Source organism: Pleurodeles waltl, chromosome 2_2, assembly GCF_031143425.1.
Source record: "Pleurodeles waltl isolate 20211129_DDA chromosome 2_2, aPleWal1.hap1.20221129, whole genome shotgun sequence".
Lineage (NCBI taxonomy): Eukaryota > Metazoa > Chordata > Amphibia > Caudata > Salamandridae > Pleurodeles > Pleurodeles waltl.
In genome coordinates, this window is record NC_090439.1 from 870,531,442 (window position 1) to 870,551,111 (window position 19,670).

Below are 19,670 nucleotides of genomic sequence, written 5' to 3' on the forward strand. Positions count from 1 at the left end.
GGCAGGGAGTACCTTAAAATGGATTGAAGAGGCCCGAGACGGCTTCAGGATTACGCTGCCTCAGTATTCCGTGTTCGCATATTTAATTGCGGCAGCCGCGTGTTTAAGAGGAGGGCTTTGAGCACCGGCACCTGTTTATTTCAAAATTAAGCACTGAGGAAGCCTATGAATCTACTCGTCCTAAGCTAACCACAAGAAAGCCAGCCCTACCACATGCCCTTAGGTGAATTCGTGGATCAAACACCCGCCTCAAAACTCTTGATGGAAACTGAAGATACAGCATTGAAAGCTAGAAGCAAAGAAGAAACAGCTACTTACAAAACCAGTGGGTCTCGAGCACAGCAATTAAGCAAACATCTAATCAAAACTATAAATCACCACAGAGCCAACTATGGTAATCAGCTTTTTTATTTCTGCAAAATGAATATGTTACAGAAATATATCCATAAACAGACTAATATAACCTTCTAAAGTAGAATTACAAGTAACTTGCAAATGGAAATCAGCAGCCCTTCCTTACCTAATTTAAATTGCACTTAAAGTGTGTTCCATATAAGTATCCATTAAACAACATTGATACTCATATATAAAAGCCCTAAGCTTTCTAGTAAATCATAATTTATCAAGTATTAATATTTAAAATACGTTTTAAAAAGTTGTATTTATCAATAATCCCATTTAGACCCATCATCTGAATAAAAAAAAAAAAATCTCCTGTGCGGCCGTAAATCTGCTGTGTACCAAATCAAGAGGGGCAAACTGGAGATGGCTCCCTCAGTTTAAATTAAACCACTTCCTGTCTCACAGGGAAACAAGTGCCAACACACTAAAACTGCGTACTGAAATTAAGGGCCAGATGTAGCAAAGGTTTTTACCCATTCTGTGTCTATGGGAAAAAGTGTTCGTACATATGGCCCTAATTTCTTTATTGGCAGACTGCAATCTGCCAATAAAGAAATTCATTTGTGTACGGAGTTTTTGTATGTCGGCACCTATTTCCCTGTGAGACGAGAGGTGGGTTGATATAAATATTTTCATAAATATATTACCCAGCAGCACTCGCCACTGGGTAGTTTTAGTTAGGTTAACTGTTCCTTATGGAAAAAAGTGTTTTTTGTATTGCTAATAACTTTGGCCCTGTTTGATGACTCTCCACAAAACGTTCCAGCGTGATACTACTTTTTGACTAGTTTTTGCATGGAAAGCTTCAGGTGATCTGTCAAGTGGGGCCTGTGAAAAAAAGAGAGGGTCCCAAAACAGAAGATCCCCAGGCATTTTCCATTGACTTCCTTAAGAATGGCTACAGCAAAAACTGCTCAACAGAATGACACCAAACTTGGCAGGAAGCTAGATCTTGGTATGCACATTGTGCTTTTTGTGATTTGGTGTAAATCCATTCAGATGTTTTTGAGTAAGTAAGGTTAAAAAGATATAGCTATCTGGACAGTTGGGTCCCACAGGAGTCAGATTCCTGCCGAAGTGAGACTGGCTGCCAGCAACATGAGATAAACATTGCTGGCAGCCATTACAGGACTCAGGGACATAGTCCCCTGCCCTGAAGTTATGGAAAAAAATAACATAAGGGAGCAGGGTAGGAATACTCTGCCCCAGGGCACGTAGGGTGGTGGACCCAGAGGAACACCCTCCTTATGTCCCCCCCCCACCCTCCGGGGCCAAAATAAAACAAAAAAAATCCGCAGTTTCTGTTGCTATCCCATGGGACTCCAACAGGATTGTGAAAAAACAAAAAACACAAGATGTCTGCCGGGGCCTCTTTCTTTTATTAATGTAAAGAGGATGAACAGCCCCTTCCCCGAGCCATCACAGACACCAGGGAGCCCAACCCCGGAGGACAAAATCATTCATTATGGGGAGGACGGTGCACAGCTTCCCCTCCCTTAGCCATCCCTTGTCCCAGGGAGCCCCCCCCCCCGGCTAAACTTTGCCAAAAAGGGGAAAGAGAGGGCCCCTCCCTGAGCATCTAAGAACCCCAGGGACCCCATCCCTGGGTTGCTAGACTAATTAAAAAGGAGGGAGCGCACAACTTTTCTCCTTGAGCCATTAATAGCCCTGGGGTCCCTATCCCCCGGGGCCAGCTCACTACCTATGTCCCGGGGAGCCCAACCCTGGAACATAGCGGTTTCCCTGCCTGCAACGGATATAGCCCTGGGGAATGGGATCCCCAGGGCCTCTTAAAGGCTTGGGGAGGGGAACCGCGCAACCCCAACCCCCTTAAAAAACACAGTCTAGGGGATGGGGTACCCAGGGTCTAATAAGGCTTGGGGAGTGGGGTTACTTGGTACCCCTCCCCTTTAAAAAAAATAAGGCCCTGGGTGATGGGGTCCCCAGAGTCTAATGAGGCCTGGGGAGGGGGGCAGGGGGGTTGGCGCTCTCTCCCCTTTAAATAAAAAGGCCCTGGGGATCGTGCCCCTAGGGTCTAGTAAAGCTAGGGGAGGAGGGACACCTGGGCCCCCTCACCATTAAAAAGATAAGACCTGGTGGATGGGGTCCCCAGGGTATAATAAGGCTTGGGAGTGGGTCTCTTGGCTCCTCTCATTTAAAAAAACATAAGGCCCTAGGATCCCCAGGGCCTAATGGGCTCAATGGAGCACATGGAGGGGGCCACTTGCCCCCCCTCCTGTTTAAAGAACATAGGGCCCTGTAGGGGGTTTGCTGCAGAACCTGGGAGGAAGAGGGATTGGCTTTACGTATAGTAATAAAATATTACTTTAAAAAATCCCTAGAAATTCACTAATAAAACCAAAAGGTTAAGGAAATATTATGATAAAAAGATCTGTTTTTGTTTTAAAAACACCTTTGAAATGCAGAGAAAAAAACAACAGTTTAAGGCATGTTATAATATGGTAATAAAATATTACTTTAAAAAAAATCCCTAGAAATTCACTGATGAAACCAAAGGTAAATTAATGTTATAGTTAGGTGTGATTAATGTTATAGTTAGGTGTGATAAAAAGATATGTTTTTGTTTTAAAAACACCTTTGAAATTCAATGTAAAAAACAACAGTTTAAGTCATGTTATAATAAGTAAATATTTCAGTAACAACATTGACGTTTTGAACTAAAGAAAAATACACATTTATTATGTTTGCCTCATACCTGACACCTCTTTTACATCTAAATAATTGACTCCTATTTTGTGCATTAAGTGTAGGTATGTGCCCTGACTGTCCTATCACCCACTGTTAAATGGTCTATGAGAGAAAGAGTGTCTTCACATGGAAAAGTGAAGGAAAATGAAAGATATTTGTGAAATTTCACAAGTACCTTAATCCTACCTGCACTAACAGAGTAGGTCAGGCGTGTGTCTGGACAGTTACGAAAATTGTAAATGTTCTTCACACAGATCCCTTCACCCTTGTAAATGTTATGTTATGTTAAGGTATGTTTTGCTGATTGGGAGAACTCACTATCATCCGGGAGGGTATCCTGGTGCTGAGAAGGTGTGAGTCTACGCACTCCTAGGACCCAGTGGGACTACTTGAAAAGCCAGGTCTTCAGCTTCTTCAGATTCTTGCGGAATTCAAGAAGTGAGGATGAGACTTATGTGTAGTGAGAGGTCGTGCCACTCTCTAGGAGCGATGTAGGAGAAGACTCAATTGACGGATCTGGTTTTCAGTATGCGCAAGATCAGTGTAACTAGGAGTCTGGATGAGCATAGATGTCTGGAAGGTTTTGTGAAGGCAGATGCGATTGCGAGGTGTGCTGGGTCAGTGTTTTGTAGTGCCTTGAAAGTATGGGTGAGGAGTCTGAACTGTGCTTGTTTGTGAATGGGAGCCAGTGGAGCTCCTTCAGGTGTGGTGCGATGTGAGTGAGGCATGAGAAGTTGGGAGTGATTCAGGCTGCCAAGTTCTGAATGGTCTGCAGCCTTCTGGTGAGATTTGTGTTGATCCTGACATAGAGGAAGTTCCCATAGTCCAGCTTGCTTGTGACCATGACGTGTGTGATAGTTTTCCAGGTGCTGATTGGGCGCCATTTGAAAATATTCCTCAGTATCTTTAGGGTGTGGGAGCATGAGGCAGTGACAGCATTTACTTGATCTAGAGGTTCTTGATGTGGGTCGTGGGGGTTGGTGTCAGTCCTAGCTCTGTGGTCCACTAGGTGGAGTTCCATGGTGATGTTCTCTTCCCAAAGATGGCGATTTCAGTCTTGTCGCTATTCCGATTTAGACAGTTGGTCTTCATGCAGTGGGCAATTTCAATCATACAGGCATTGAACTTCGTCTGGGTACTGGGTGTCTTTTCCGTGAGGGAGAGAATGAGTTTCATGGCATCGGTGTAGGAGAGGATGTTAATATCATGAGAGTGGATGATGCTGGCTAGAGGAATCATGGATGTGTTGAAGAAAGTCTGACTCAGGGAGGATCCTTGCTGAGCTCCTAAGATGAGGTCACACATGTCTGAGGTGTAAGTGCAAGGCAGATTGACTTGGTCCTTCTGATCAGGAAGGAGCAGATCCATCAGAGTGTGTGCCCTTGGATGTAACTGTTGTGTTGGAAGAGAATGGGGTGAGAGTCTGTGTCAAATGCTGTGGAGAGGCCCAGAAGGATGAGGTTACGGAAGAGGTGGAGGCATACAAAATGGGTGTGAGCATGGTGCTGATGGTCTATAGTCTTCTGGAGTAGATGTGATGGGGCAAGGGTCTCATGGAGCCCCTGAGGGAATGGACTTCATGGTGGCGACGGTTTCTTCTGTGTGATGACAGGTCATGTAGTTAGTATTGGTTCTTCGGGTAAGATCGGCAGGCATTTGGCGAGGTCTGTTAGGTCCTATTGTGGGCTGAATTTCTGTAAACTGGGGTGATTTTGTTGCTGAAGTATTGAGAGAGGTTGTTGCAGAGGTCCTGAGAGGGAATGATCAAGTTGGATGAGGTGAAATCTTTCATAAAGGCAGAGATTTATTTGCTTCCATTTGTGCTGGCATCGATGTGGTCTGCCAGAGTGGTGGGTTTGGTGGTCCGGGTCATTTGGTGGTGGTGTATTAGGGCAGATTTGGACGTGCTGTTACCTGCGTTGCCCTGGCTCATTCTCCATTTGCAGTTGAGTTGTTTTCAGTGGGGTTTCATCACTCTCCTTCATGTAACAACTGGCCTGTGTTCTGGATCATGTTGTATTGTTGAATTTGAGGTAGACCATGGGGTCGGAGCAGGAGGTGATCTAGTTGTACAAATTCTTTATGGATTTAGGGAGGCTGTTGCTGTGGTCGGATTCAGTGGGTGCGGAGAGATGTGTTCCAGTCAGTGATGCTGTTACAATTTCAGCAGGCTCATCTGACAGTGGTGCATGTGCGTTAGACTGGGACAGGAATACTGACTCTGACAAGGGCATGGTCTGTCAAGGGAACTGATAGGGGTTCATCGACTAGGATGTTGCCGAAGTTAGTTAAAATAGGCTCTAGGAGGTGTCCGCCAATGCGTATCGGTCTATTTAATCATTCTGTGAGGCCTAGGCTTCCCAGGTCGTCAATGAGTGCTCTTGAGTTGGGGCCAGCATGGTCTTCCAGGTGGAAGTTCAGGTCTCCAAGTAGGATGTAATGGCTGGCATCGAGGGTGCGTGTCGGTGAAGTTGGTGTGTGGTCCCAGTGGTCTGTAGGTGAGAGTGCTGCTTAGGGTGAAGTTGGCTGTGGCGTGCAGCTTGACTGACAGGTGTTCCATGTTGGAGGATGACGTGTCCATGGATGTAGTGCAGCTGACGATGTGCATCTTGTGGATGATGGCTATTCCACCCACGGGGCTTGTAAAGCCTGTCTTGCCTGGCAATCTTTTAGCCGGGGGAGGGATGGATGTTGTGGTGCCAGGTGCCGATGCAGGGTTTAGCCAGGTTTCCATCAGAAAAATTAGGTCCAGGGCATTGATGTGCAGCTGTCCCAGATCTCTGTGGGGTGTTGGTGAGTGAGTGGGTGTTCAGGGAAACCCATGCATGAGTGGAGTGTTGTGTGGGTAGTTGCAGGACTGTATGAGTGTAAGAGAGCGGGATGCTGGGCGCTGTTGGTGTTTGGTGTGGGTAAGTGCATGAAAACATTAATCACGCATACATAGGCATATACAAGCATGCAGATAACATTTGTGCAAATCGAGTCATAAGTCAATAAGACTAACCTTATTATTAAAATGTCCTTTTTACTGAGAATTTGAGGAAACAACGGCCCTATCCTTAGCACTGGAGGCACATACTGTACCCTTGGGATTCTGGGAGGTCATAGACCTAACTAAATAATAGATACTTTTTGTCACATAAACAAATATTTTGTTGTACTAAATCTGTTAAAAATTTTAAAATGACATACTGACTGCAAGTGGAATAAGGATTCACTTACCAACCACATCGGAGGCCCTCAAGAGTTCTTTCAGAAACACAACAGATATAATTGCGCTACCTAACAAAGGAAAAAATATGTCATATTAGAATGTCAGACCGCTGAATAGCACATTTCTTTTTTTAATTTTCGTTCTAAAAATGTATTGTATATTCACCATTTAACCATGTTTAAAATAGCACTATTTTAATGTTTTTCCTCTGAGATTGGGTAGACGCTTGGAAATGTATATTAACATTTAAGGCGTTCAGGGTAAAGTCAAAGGAAACAACAGGTACAGTTTTTTCATCATTATTTAGAGAAGGTGTCTTCAAAGAGTTTGCTCCCACATCTTCACATCTTCACATCTAAAATAATATTTGAGGTGAGCGTGTAAGTCTAGTTCTTCTCATGCTGTGGTGAATTTTGCACAAACAACAGACAGCACTGCCTTTCATTTTGGAGAAAAGGCAAACAGAATTATTCACAGGTAGCAAAGAAGGCCCTCAGCCATTTTGGATGGGGAAGGGGTGGATTCTGGCAAGAGAGACTAGACGCCTCCAAATCAAACCCCTTAACATTTGGAAATGTGTAGGAAGGAAGATGTGCATAGGAAGGGCATAAGAAATGCATAGGAAGAGCCTAAATGGTGTCCGAGAGATCTTAAAAATATGCCAATATATTTAGGGATTAAAGATAAAAAAATCAAGAAGAATCATGACTGTCAAATTAGGTCAAAGGTTCCAATAAATACGTTTTGAAGGACCAGGAGTTTGAAAAGTATAGTTGTAGAAAACAATGGTTTGTAATCCTGGGCCCATATTTATCATTTTTCAGCAGCGCAATGCCGCATGAATGGGAAATTGCAGGAATACGATGTATTTAACAATATACGGCACATTCGTGATCTTTCCTAGCACTGGCACACTTTGGCTGACTAGCACCAATGCAGACACCTTTGCGTCATGGTGCAAGGGTGTCTGCGTTGTAGGCAGGATTGTTTTTGTGCAGGAAGGGACACCTTCCTGCACAAAAACATTCCTCAGAGGCATTTTCCTCTTTCTATGTGTACTGCTGAATGCAGCACACATAGATAGAGGAAAAGACGAGCAGAAATAAAGATACTTCTCCTCATTGCACTTCACCTGTGGAAGCGTAGCATCTGCCACATTCCCAGATCTACCACTAATGGTAAATCTGGGAATGTGCCAAACTCCTCCTGGTGCAGGGTAAAGCAAGGCAACGATTTGTGCTGTATTGTCTTACTCCAGATTTATCAAGCCATGCAAGGTGGTCTTGCTTGGATTGATAAATCCCATTTAGGTTTTGCATTGCCCTTGCGACACAAAACCATCATAAATCACTACTTTTTTGCAAAAAGTACAAGTGTCTGAAAAAATATGAGGTGTTAATGCCATTTAGATTATATTTTCTGATTAGTGTCACTTATGAGGAGGGGGAGGGCTACAGTGAGGTTTGGAGTTACATTATTGGTTAGTGGTAGAGCTAGCTTTCAGAGAATGGTCAGAGTCGCCACTGTCCAGCCGCAGACACTGCCAGGCTGGTTCCCGCGGTTGTAATCCGCCAGGGCAGCGCTGCCCTGGGGATTACGAGTCCCCATCTGCTAGCCTTTCCATGGCGGTAAAGACCGTCATGGAAAGGCTGGCAGAATGGGGGTGTCGGGGGCCCCCATGCACAGCCCCATCGCGCATTTAACTGCGCAACGGTACTATTGCATCTGACGCACCACAATATTGCCGCCGGCTCAATAACGAGCCGGCGTCAATGTTGTGGTGAGTGTCCCGCTGGCCCAGCGAAACACTCCTAATATGGCGGGCAAAAGACCTCCAGTATTGGTGGTCTTTTGCCCGCAGCGGCTTTGGCGGTCCTGTTAAAGTCGTAATGAGGCCCTAGGTTTCGCATTATTCACCAAAGTTAGCAATTTTCTGAAAGTGTCTGGTTTCCTTGGAATTGATTTGCACATCTAATCTGAAAATGTTCAAGGCCTGTAACAGAACACATCTTAAACGTTGGGCCTGGGAACAATATCTCCTAATTAATAATACTGGTGTATTGTCATTATTTCGAGATGCGTCATTCTGTGTTGCATTAAATTGATTTGTTCCTCAGGAGAAACTCTGGCAAAGGATTTTGTCAGATACTCATGGAGTTCCTGCCTCTCTGAAAAATCCTCACCTACCCAACCCATGTCTAGCTGAAAAAAGTGAGCATTTTCTTCCAGTTCTTAACTTCTCATCGTACAGTTTGTGGGTATGCATTTGAATGTCTTTGTTTCTGATGTAAACCATCATCATCATATAAAAAAGTGTACTATCATTAAAATATGGGAAACGTATTTATGGTAGTCTGCTCCTAGATGAACAAGTCCTATAGATTACACTCAGCAATGGTTATTACAGATCCTAAAGTTATTTATATTCTACATATATATTAATCGTCTTATCTAATGTAGTAAACTAATGCTTGCACTAATTAAGTTCATAAATAAAAAATAACTTGAATATCTGCCAAGTCAACCAATAATCAGAAAACAGAAAGCTAAGCTGAGTATTGATTCCACAAAGAATACATTCTTTCATCTTCTTCCTGCCTCTGATACATCTTCCTATTTCAACTACTGCAATGCCATTGACTCTCATTTGCTTGGCTTGGATCACCTCTGGTCTGCAACAATAAGACCCTCTCACAAAAGTTATAAAAAACTTTAACGACACTTGACATCAAGAAAACAATACACTTCAGGACACTATGCTCATCCGCAAGATCCTTTAAGGATGCACATTGGAATAGCTTCAAAACAAATCTACCAACCATTGAAACCAAATGAAAGCACTTGAAGGCAGATCCATTAATTTGCAGGGCTCTACGCCCTGGGACACCCTCTCCAAATATTTCAGACCGGAAGGAGGGTTTGAAGACATATCATATCAGATTGGCCTTTGACTGATTGACACAACATCCTTCTATGTCAACTATCTTTCTAAAGCACAATTGCACCTTGACCCTTTCACTACTCTTTATTGCTGTCTGATTTGCTGCATAAGTCGAGCCAGAGCCTTCATCCAACTGATAGATGTATTCACTAAAATTCGTGGCTCCCTCTGCTAAAACTTGAGCTGCTTCTTACTTTCTGTCAGGTAGTTTCAAGCAAGACTTATACACAATATCACCCGAAGCGACCTGAATGTATCTGACCGCCTTGTCAATCCAAAAACATTTTTCTTTCCCTGCTGACCCAGATTTACCAATTCTGCCTTACAGTGGTGCACCTGGAAGCATCTCAACTTTGAACATCACAGGCACACCAGCTCTGTCCACGTGTCTCTCTTACCTTTTGTGATATCTGCTTTGAGACGACGACCAGTTGTCTGTAGCAGTTCACAGAACATCAAAATGAAAACAAATTAATGAAAATAACGCACGTCTTGGGAAAGCAAACGTTTTTCTTGTATCTCCACAGTCTTCACATTTATGCTCATTTACTGATTACAAGATACAACAAAACTTACGTGAAGCTCAGGAATGCGCACATCACTTTCCGATTTACTTACAACTGGAAACACCAGTAATGTTTGACCATCTGCACGCAAGGAAGTTAAGACCCTAACATGATGGGCAGTAACTGCAATGGAGATGCCGGCCAGATTCAGTTATTCCAGTCTCGGAGTTACCGCCATCTCTACTTACTGCCCATCTCATAAGTGGGCATTAATCAGACATTAATACAATAAAGGACGCTTATTAAATATTATGAAAGAATTCACTCCAGGGTTTACTGGTGCCTCAGCCACACCCCCTTCCACGTGGCGAGGCGGCCGTTCGATACTCTGACAGCACGCGGTGCTCGTGCTTTGGCCACACCTGCAGCCGGCTTCAAGCATGCAGAGTCAAACCTGTTGCCGGTCAGGAGAAACAAGCCACGCCCCCACACTTGTGACTCAGGAACGTTGGAGTGAGGCTGCTGCGTGCTGAAAACCGGTAAGCCACGCCCCCTGGATTCCATTCCAAGCCCATAAGCCTGCCCAACTGCTGTGTGTTGCAAACTGATAGGCCACGCCCTCTCAACTCTCTTAAAGGCACACAGGCCTGCCTCCCTGAAGGCTGTTATGTGGCTAGCCCCGCCCCCATGCCTGTCTTAAAGAGACAGTGCACTTTAAGCAGAAACAGTGCACTTCAAGCCATAAGACACCAGCAAAGACCCCTAATGCAGGCATTCCTCACCCTGGACTACCAGGAGAATACCCCTGTACTCCTGCCTCGCCGTAAAGGGTAAGAGAGGACGATAGACAGAGAACACCAGCCACCAATCACACGTTGGCCACAAGATGAACTCATTACCCCCAATTGAGCCATTCATAGTTGAAGGGGACCTGTCTGAACAGGCCTCGCGGTGGAATGATTGGGTGGAGCATCTGACACTTTACTTTGAGGCTACAAAGACTGAAGATGAACAAAAAAGGGCAATGCTAGTGCACCTAGGTGGGAAAGACATCTATTGTGTATCCAAAACAATAACTGAGGCAGAACCGAAGACACACTTAACACTCATCGCAGCGCTTCGAGCACACTTTGCACCAATGGTCAACGTCGACTATGAGAGATTCGTATTTCGGCAAGCTCACCAACACACCGAGGAGTCCATTGACATGTTCTACATGAGGTTGAAGGAATTGGCAACTAAGTGTGCATTCCACAACGAAAACGACGAGATCCGAGGCCAAATCATTCAGGGATGTACATCCTCTAGATTGAGAGAACGGATTCTCGAGGAATCAGGGCGCTCCCTAGCAGACATCCTAACAATGGGAAGGACAAAAGAGCTGTCAAAGGCGAGAGCATCCCATATGGAAGCGGCCCTCCAGACCCCAGTCAAGACGGAACAGGCGGCGGCAGTGATGCTGACCTCCTCCAAGCCGAGACCTCAGAAGTCCACACAGTCAAAGAGAACATGCGGGAGGTGCGGAGGACTGAATCATCCCTTCGCTAGCTGTCTGGCTAAAGGTAAAAAGTGTGCAGGCTGCGGAAAGCTCAACCATTTTATCAAGGTGTGCCGGTCAACAAAAGGAGCAGTAGCCCAAACCACAGTGGACAATGCCAGTGATATACAGTCTTGTGGTAGTGATATGAATGATGATGAGGATGAGACAAAAGTAGTTCATTCGCTCTTCACCATCAGCACTGCCACACACAGACTTGAAAGGCTGCCCAAATACAAAATACAAGTAGCCGGATGTCCAGTGTTGGTCATAGTGGACACCAGAGCGTCCATTAACATTATGTCACAGGTGACGTACCAAACTTTGAGGCCACTTCCACCCCTAAAGCTGACACACATTAGGGTGTTCGCATATGGTCAAGTGCAACCACTTACAATGAGAGGGAGATTCTGCGCCACTGTATCTCGTGGGTCTCAAGAAATGGAAGCCTACATCTATGTAGCGGAGGAAGGCCAGCGCACTCTCCTAGGGTGCCACACCGCGGAAGCTTTAGGTATTGTAACGTTCACCTTCAGGATACATGTCGAGTCCCTTAGTGACATTTTAGACTCATTTGTCAATGTCTTTGAGGGCATAGGGTGTCTAAAGAACAAAGAAGTCACACTGCACATTGACCGATCAGTCCCACCAGTGGCTCTAAGACACCGGCGGATAGCGTTTCACCTGAGACCCTTAGTGGAGAGAGAGTTAATCAAGCTAGAATCGGCAGGGATCATTGAGAAGGTAGACGGACCCACACCGTGGGTGTCCCCGATTGTGGTAGCCAAGAAACCCAAACAACCAGGGGAAGTCAGAATTTGTGTTGACACGATACTACCAAATGCAGCCATAAAAGAGAACAGCATTTGACACCTACCATTGACGATCTCATAGGAGAGCTGAGTAAAGCAAGGTGGTTTTCAAAACTAGACCTACGGTCTGGATATCATCAGCTAGTCCTGGCAGAGGAGTCCAGGTACATTACGACTTTCTCCACTCATATTGGACTCTGCTGATACAAGAGGTTGAATTTTGGGGTCTCAAGTGCGGCAGACATTTTTCAAAATACCATAGGAGAGCTACTGAGAGACCTGAAGGGTGTCATCAATGTCAGCAATGACATTCTAATTTATGCCAAGACCATCCAGGAACATCATACCCAACTTAAGAAAGTTCTCCAACGGATCCATGAGTCTGGTCTCACCCTTCACAAAGGGAAATGTGAATTTTTGAAAGAAAAAATACAGTTCTTCGGGTACACTTTTTCATCAAAAGGAGTTGCTCCTGATCCTGAGAAGGTGGCAGATATAAAGAACGCTCTTCCCACAACGACTGTAACTGGGGTCCGAAGCTTCTTGGGCATGGTGAACTATTGTGGTTTTATCAAAGACCTCACATCACTAACCCAGCCCCTGAGGGACCTCACCAAAACCGCAACGACCTGGTCCTGGGGTCCGGAGCAAGAGAACGCTTTTCAAGCAACTAAAGAGGCGCTATCAGCAAATACCACGCTGTGATACTTTAACCCCCAATAAGAAACCTCTATTGCGGTGGATGCCAGTTCAAAGGGGCAAGGAGCTGTTCTCCTCCAGAAAGTCCAAGCTGACGAATGGGCTCCTGTTCCATATGCAGGCAGGTCCCTGACAGATACTGAGAAAAGGTATTCCCAGATTGAGCGAAAAGCGATCGCCATTCATTGGGGGTGCAAACATTTTCACCTGTATGTGTGCGGGCACCCGTTCATTGTCACCACCGACCACAAACCACTAATACCGTTATTCCGGTAGAACAAGACCTCCCTGCGACAGAACCTGGGGAGCTTACGGGAGACTATGAGCCTGAGAACGCTGTGACTGGCCCGAACCCAACCGACACTGACCCGATACCAGCGAGGCTCGATAATGCACCAGTCATAAACCCAGGTGAGGTGATATCGCCTACAGGGCGAGCATCCCAGTCGGGACATCGGTTGAGAAGTAACCCCATGCCCTCCACGAGACTATGTGATTTTTTGGTATAAGTAAAGGACCATTGTAAGTTCTCTGTTTGATGCGCAACCCACTCTTGTTTTGTAATTTTGGGAGGCATGTAGTGTTGCGCCCGTTACGTAACGGGATCGCGGGCACTACTACAGCGTATCAGTTATGAGGGGTGTTGCAGATGCAGCCCCTCTCCTGTAATGTGTTTTGGGGTGGCCTGAGCGTCACGTGATATAGTCAATAAAATGGTGCGGAGCCGGAAGGTGGGGTCTTGGTGGAGAGATAACCAGGATGATAGCGTGAGACCACCACCTCCGGCCCGAGCGCTCACTAACACCACATCTGTGTATGCCTCATCATTTATTGTAGAGAGCACCACCAGGTATTACGATACTACAAGCTGTACCACTTTCTCTTGCAGAAGCGGTTCCTACCAGACTGATCGCTGTATAACTTTGGTTATTCATTCACTGTCCTGTTACTTCAGCCTTTGAAATCTCCAACTTTTAGAAGAAAGCGCTATCTGTCCAACATTAGTTCAGCATTTCTTCATTCTGTTCTAGCAAGAGAATTTTACACAATACACTATCACCATAGCTTTAACGTTCTGTAAATAGCCGCTGCCACCATTAATCTAATTTATGCGATTCTATATATCGCGTAAATTGCGCTAGAACATCAAAGCGCTTTACATGTGAAAGAAACTTTACATAAGTGCAAAAAATTGCACAAGCAATACCAGTTGAATGGGAGGCTGCAGACAAGTCTCAATTTACACAAGTTGAATACAGTCGAGTACAGAGTTACAGAAATAAAGACAACGATCCACAATCAACAGTCTTGCAGGTTACACGTATCTCTGCAGCTCACCAGTAACACACTAAGCTATAGTCTCGTCTATTAAAGATGCATTCACTGCAAGACCCACATTGATTCCACAGGCATCTGGGTGGACTGAGCCAGTCAGATCACCGCGTTTCCTGAGTGCTGAAGCTTCGCCTCTTACGCCACAGCACAGCTCTAAGCGGCGGAGCGGTGACTAGGCCATCTCACAGCGTGACGGGGATTCATGGCGCCACACCACTGTATTTACTGCGATAGAATAAATATTAGGGCGCCGGCCTCCGCAGTGCATCGCCGGCACCGAGTCTATTCAAGGCGCGCTTCCACTCGCCGCCCGCCTTGAGTGAAGCTGACAGCATCCCTGCGCACAGACTGGTATCCAGGCAACAGCTCGCCCAGCATGAGTCACTGACTCGCAGACTACAGATACCTTTAAAATAAAGATGAATTCAACCCGCCACTTCCATCTTGGCCAAATATGTCTGCAAGAAGATGCAGGCTCGATGCAGCCACAAAGGAAACACAGAGAGGAAGGGAGGGCTGGCAACAGGGAACATTAAGAGGCAAGAACTAGCAAAGGGGATATTAAGAGGAGGCAAGAGATAACAAGGGGAACAATAAGAGGAGGCAAGAACTAGCAAAGGTAATATTACAAGAGGAGACAAAAGGGATCAAAGGGAATATTAAGAGGCGAGAAAAGAGAAAGCGAAGGGAATACTAATAGAGGAGACAAGAGCTAGCAAAGGGAGAATTAATAGATGAGACAAGAGTTAGAAAAGGGAGTATTAATAGAGGAGATGAGCTAGCAAAGGGAATATTAAGAGAGGAGACAAGAGGCGGCAAAGAGAGTGTTAAGAGGAGAGACAAGGGCTAGTAAAGCGAAAACTAAGGTAGGAGATGCGAGGTTGCAAAGAGAAGAATAAAAGTGGAGGCAAGAGGTAGCGAAAGGAGCATCCCAGGAGGAGGCATGCAGTGGTAAAACGGAGCACTGACAGACAGGAGACAAAGTTGGCAAAATGAACATTACCTGAAGGGAGATTGTAAAAGTTGGTATTCATGAGAAGATAATGGATGGCAAAAGACTTATTAACAGAAAGACATTAAAATTGAGAAAAGCACATTTTTTACAGAGGGGGGGGGGGGGGGCACGAGGAAGTAAGAAGCAGAAGCACAAAGAGGTGTGCGCTTTCTGCACCTAGCTGCACCTTCTAAAAAGATAAAGGGCAGGACACACCGAGAAGCCATTTTCATCTTCAACAACATAATGCAGTCCCACCATTCACCCCTACCATCTACCATGTAGCAGTGCTGCAGGGAGACTAAACAGCTCCTCTCTGCAAAAGGTTGATTTGAATTTCTAAAGTAGCCTTGTCTCCTCTGTGCCAATTTCAGTGCCTAATTCTTCTCCCTCCAGTTTAGGGAATGTCAGCAATACACTTTAACTTTCTGCAAAGGCAACATCTCCTCCTGCGTGTACACAGTATCAGACCAGGGGCTCAAAAATGGAACCCTCAGGCCTCCATTACTCTGGGACACTCATATACACAATGTGTGTCCCACACATGCTACCTGCACAAACACACAACATAGTACAGCAGGATGGATTAACCAAGATAAATATATGGCCACCAGTTCATTTTCTTCTTACAATTTCAAAATGATTCCTGAGTAGACTGAAGGCAGAAAAGAAAATGCTGGAAAATCTAAAATACAGGAAATTCCCATATTCAAGGCAGGGTCCAACAAGTGCTGTAACCACCACTCTCAGTTTCTCCGGGGACAGGATAAGGAATATCTTCTTTAGGATCTTCATCTGATGAACACACAAAAATGCAAGGTCAAGGTCCTTTCAAGTGTGCAATAACGTTATTGTTTTGGCACCAATTATTGATAAACTGATGGCAGCTATATTCTGTTTGTTATTAAGAGAATTAAACCCCTTATGGCAGTATGCTATATAAAGAGGAAAGAAGCAGACTGTCTGTTTAAATAGAAAAGTAGCTGCATGCTTAGAAATTGCACACTCCCCTCATTCCAGGTGCACACCACTTCTATGCCTTCTCCTCTGGACCGATAATCAGGTCTGTATTGCGGCACTGGCCTTCCACCTGCATCCCTCGTGCCTGTGGCACGTACAACCTGCAATAGACAGCCCAAAGAAACATCTATTGTTCGTTAGGTAAACAAAGTCACTATCATGGAGCAACTTAGCACAATTCTGATACTGGAATCATGACCTAGGTATGAGCTTAAATCCTATAATGCATCCAGAGTGGTCAACAAGCACATTTTGAAAATGAGCGCATGGAAAAAAATAGTTTCAGATTAACACCAGGCCCATGGTTGGCATTAGTTGCAATTTATGCCAGGTCATCCACTATCCAACTACTTGGAAAATTCTGCCCCGAAAAACATTGCACCTCTGTTGAACTAATTCTATGTGATTAGGTTCAGTTCTTTAGAGGGAAAGACATGGTTTGGATGTAAATGGTTAAAAATATCCTTTTAGGTACTTTATTTGGTATAATTTAGTTTGAATTTACACTTAATTAGATTTCTTCTAATCACAAATCTAACCCTAACTCTAACCCACATCTTTAACCTTACCCTGATCCTGATCCCTTTCCTATTTTGAGCCAAAACGGGAACCTCCCCCATAACACAAACACTTACCCTAACTCTAAAGAAAACTCTAACCCTATTGGCTTGATTTTTCACCTAGAAGTTTTCTGTTTGCTTCTCATTATTTTTTCAAATCATTTGGTTTGAACATGACTTGATTTAATGGTTCAAAGCTGTCACTACATACAATTCAACTTCTCTGGGGAAGGTGCAGGCAGCACAAGGAAATGCGCCACCTGATGCACTGAGCTCTTAAACCTACACACAAGAATAATTATAATCTGCACTGAAAATTGTCCATAAACACATGTAAAACATCCCCAAATATCAGTAGAAAGAGATGTGAAAATAGGCCTTTGTCTTATCCACTGACCTTAATAACTGGCCTCACATCAGCAAAATAAATTACTTGCCAAGTTTCCATCTGGTACTAGACTGAGTTGTGGACTGTGTGACCTGCTGAAGGACACACACCTGTTGATGAACCCTTGGCACTAACTCATTAAGAGTACAAAAGAGTAATCCCCTTGTCTTTCATCCCTTCAGGCATTGCATAACTGTCCTCCAGGGAATGGTTTCCCAAGATCATTTTGTAGAACTTCAACCTATAGTGTCCTAATTCAAGAAGTGTTTATTATTAAATCCTTTAATCTTTGATTGGCCACTTTTAACTCTCCCTTGAGAGCAACCCAGGGGCGGTTTGTCCATGGGAGCCTGGCTGCATTGACCCCACTGACCACCCCACTGAGACCCACTACATTACACTCTCACCTGTTTGGTGGCGGGGCCATGATGGAGCTCTCTCTCCCGGCCATATAGCAGTTCAGTGATACGACCTGAAGCTGTGTTAACTGAACTACGCATGACTTGGCTGTTCGAGCAGTAGCAGCGCTTCCTCCCTTGCCCCCTCATCTTCTCCCCCCCAGCGCCTTGAGACACTCACGGGTGAGTAGTGCGCTCTACAAATTCCTTGATTGATTGATGTCAGATTGGCCAGAGTTTTCACTGTGGCCAACATGACATGCACAGTTCCAGCTTCTGCAATCAACAGCTGAAAGGCAGCTGAGAAGCAGAGGCACAGCCCTATCGGTGTCAGACGGAGCAATGTGTTTGCCTGCTCTGGCCAATCCTAACACTGCTCTTATGCTGTTTAACATTGTAAGGAGCATTAGGGCAGTGCTTGAACTGGGTGGGATGCTACTGTCCAGCAAGCAGTGTGAAGCAGGAAGAACTTCTGGTGTGCTTGCAGCCGAAGAAGATCATCAAGTAAGGTAAGTATTTTTTTTAAAGGTTTGCTGCACTTTTTGTGCCGTTTTGTTTTCATGGTTCTTCCTGGAGTGCAAGCTCATAGGGGTCAAATAGCTAATCTGGCTTCTTAGTCAGCATAACATGCCTAAGCAATCCCACCCGTTCGGCGAAGAGAGCTCCCTGCAGCTCAAAACTCAGTGGGGCAGAAGCAGCTTGGCGACAGAGTGTCTGGTGACTTTTTCAAGCAGGATGTCTTCGGAAAATCCAAGAAACTTCTCTTCTATTTTTTTAGTGGTTTGAACGTAATTTTGTATGTGTCTCACCACTTTTTAAAGGTGTCAGTCGCCGATGGTGCAACCTCTCCCAGCCAGCCTCTTGGAAATCTTTCTGGGTCTTCACATGATATTCACTGTAGGCCTTACAATGTATGGTTAAGGATGCTGGCGCAGACAAGGAAATAACAAACCACTGCTGGCTTCAATTTCTAGGTTCTTTACCCCCACATATGAGTACTAGAAGGCATTTTTTTCTCTACACATGCATTGTTTTTTTCTGTTTTTCTACAACTATAAGAACCATTAACCATAAAATATACTCTCTAAAAACGTTCTTGGTGGCATCCCTGTATTGTCACTACCCATTAGTCCCAGACACACGTTTTAGAGGCCTTCTAAGAGGTCCTACCCAGCACTCTCTCAGGTACTACAGCCAGCTTCTCATGGTGAGCCCATGCTTCACCGGGTCCCCCAAACCCCTGCTCCATCCAACTGGTCCTTCTTAAATTCAATTACATAGATCATGTGTCAAATGTGGGTGAAGCCTTATTACCAAGAATGTGATGAGGGAAAGCAGGACTTGGAGCAACAATATCAGTAAGGCATAATCTCCCTGTGCCTCTGTTTCCACTTTTATAAAGGCTTTGGGTGAGGTATTCACTGCAATCGGCAAATATAGATAAATAGGGAGAGGTATTTACCATGCACAGAAAATATGTTTTTCTCTAGAAAATAAGAAATTGCATGTGTGATTGGTGTTTTTCACACTGAACCTAAGTGTAACAGAATTTAATGAATGTTTCCCCTCTGTACATTTCGGCAGGTACGTTTCACCTGCCTAAATGTATTATGAGGCAATATTGTGCGTTTCAAATCTTGGCATTCCGATCACTGTGCAACAGCAGTTTATACAGGGATGTGAATTTACCCACCCTCAGGGCTATCAGGGCCTTGTTATGCCTAAAGGCAGGAAAACCTACAGCACTGAGTACCGGAAAAGTGTGTATTCATGTCCAATTAGCAGCGTTCTATTAGTCTCTAATGTATGATGAATTAATCTTCATCATCCTAATTATGGCAGGGAACCTGCCGAGAATGTTAAAATCTTTCAATGGAGGTTTGCTGACATAAAGAGAAAAGACATTCAAATTACATAGACAAACAGAGCAGAGCTTTTAGGCAGGTGACATAAAGTCTCACAGATACTCTGAAAAGAGAAGCAATGGAAAGGAAATGATGCATAAAATGAAATGAAATGATACAAAGAGCTGGAACAACCTACCCCTGCACCGCAGACAAAGCCCATCACTCACCATTTTCAGGAAGAACCTCAAGACGTAGCTCTTTGAATGAGGCTCTGTCCCCCCCACCCCAGCGCCTTGAGACCCTCATGG

At 44.8% G+C, this 19,670-nt stretch overlaps 1 protein-coding gene across 4 annotated transcripts in view; it reads right to left on the minus strand.

Moving 5' to 3' along the window:
* The window catches only part of NIPAL2 (NIPA like domain containing 2), a 433,718-nt gene that overhangs the window by 179,706 nt on the left and 234,342 nt on the right, over positions 1 to 19,670 (minus strand). For all 4 annotated transcript variants that reach the window (XM_069220538.1, XM_069220535.1, XM_069220536.1 and 1 more), the window contains exon 4: positions 6,334 to 6,393. In XM_069220538.1, the coding sequence (XP_069076639.1) occupies positions 6,334 to 6,393 (60 nt within the window). The remainder of the gene's footprint in view (positions 1 to 6,333; positions 6,394 to 19,670) is intronic.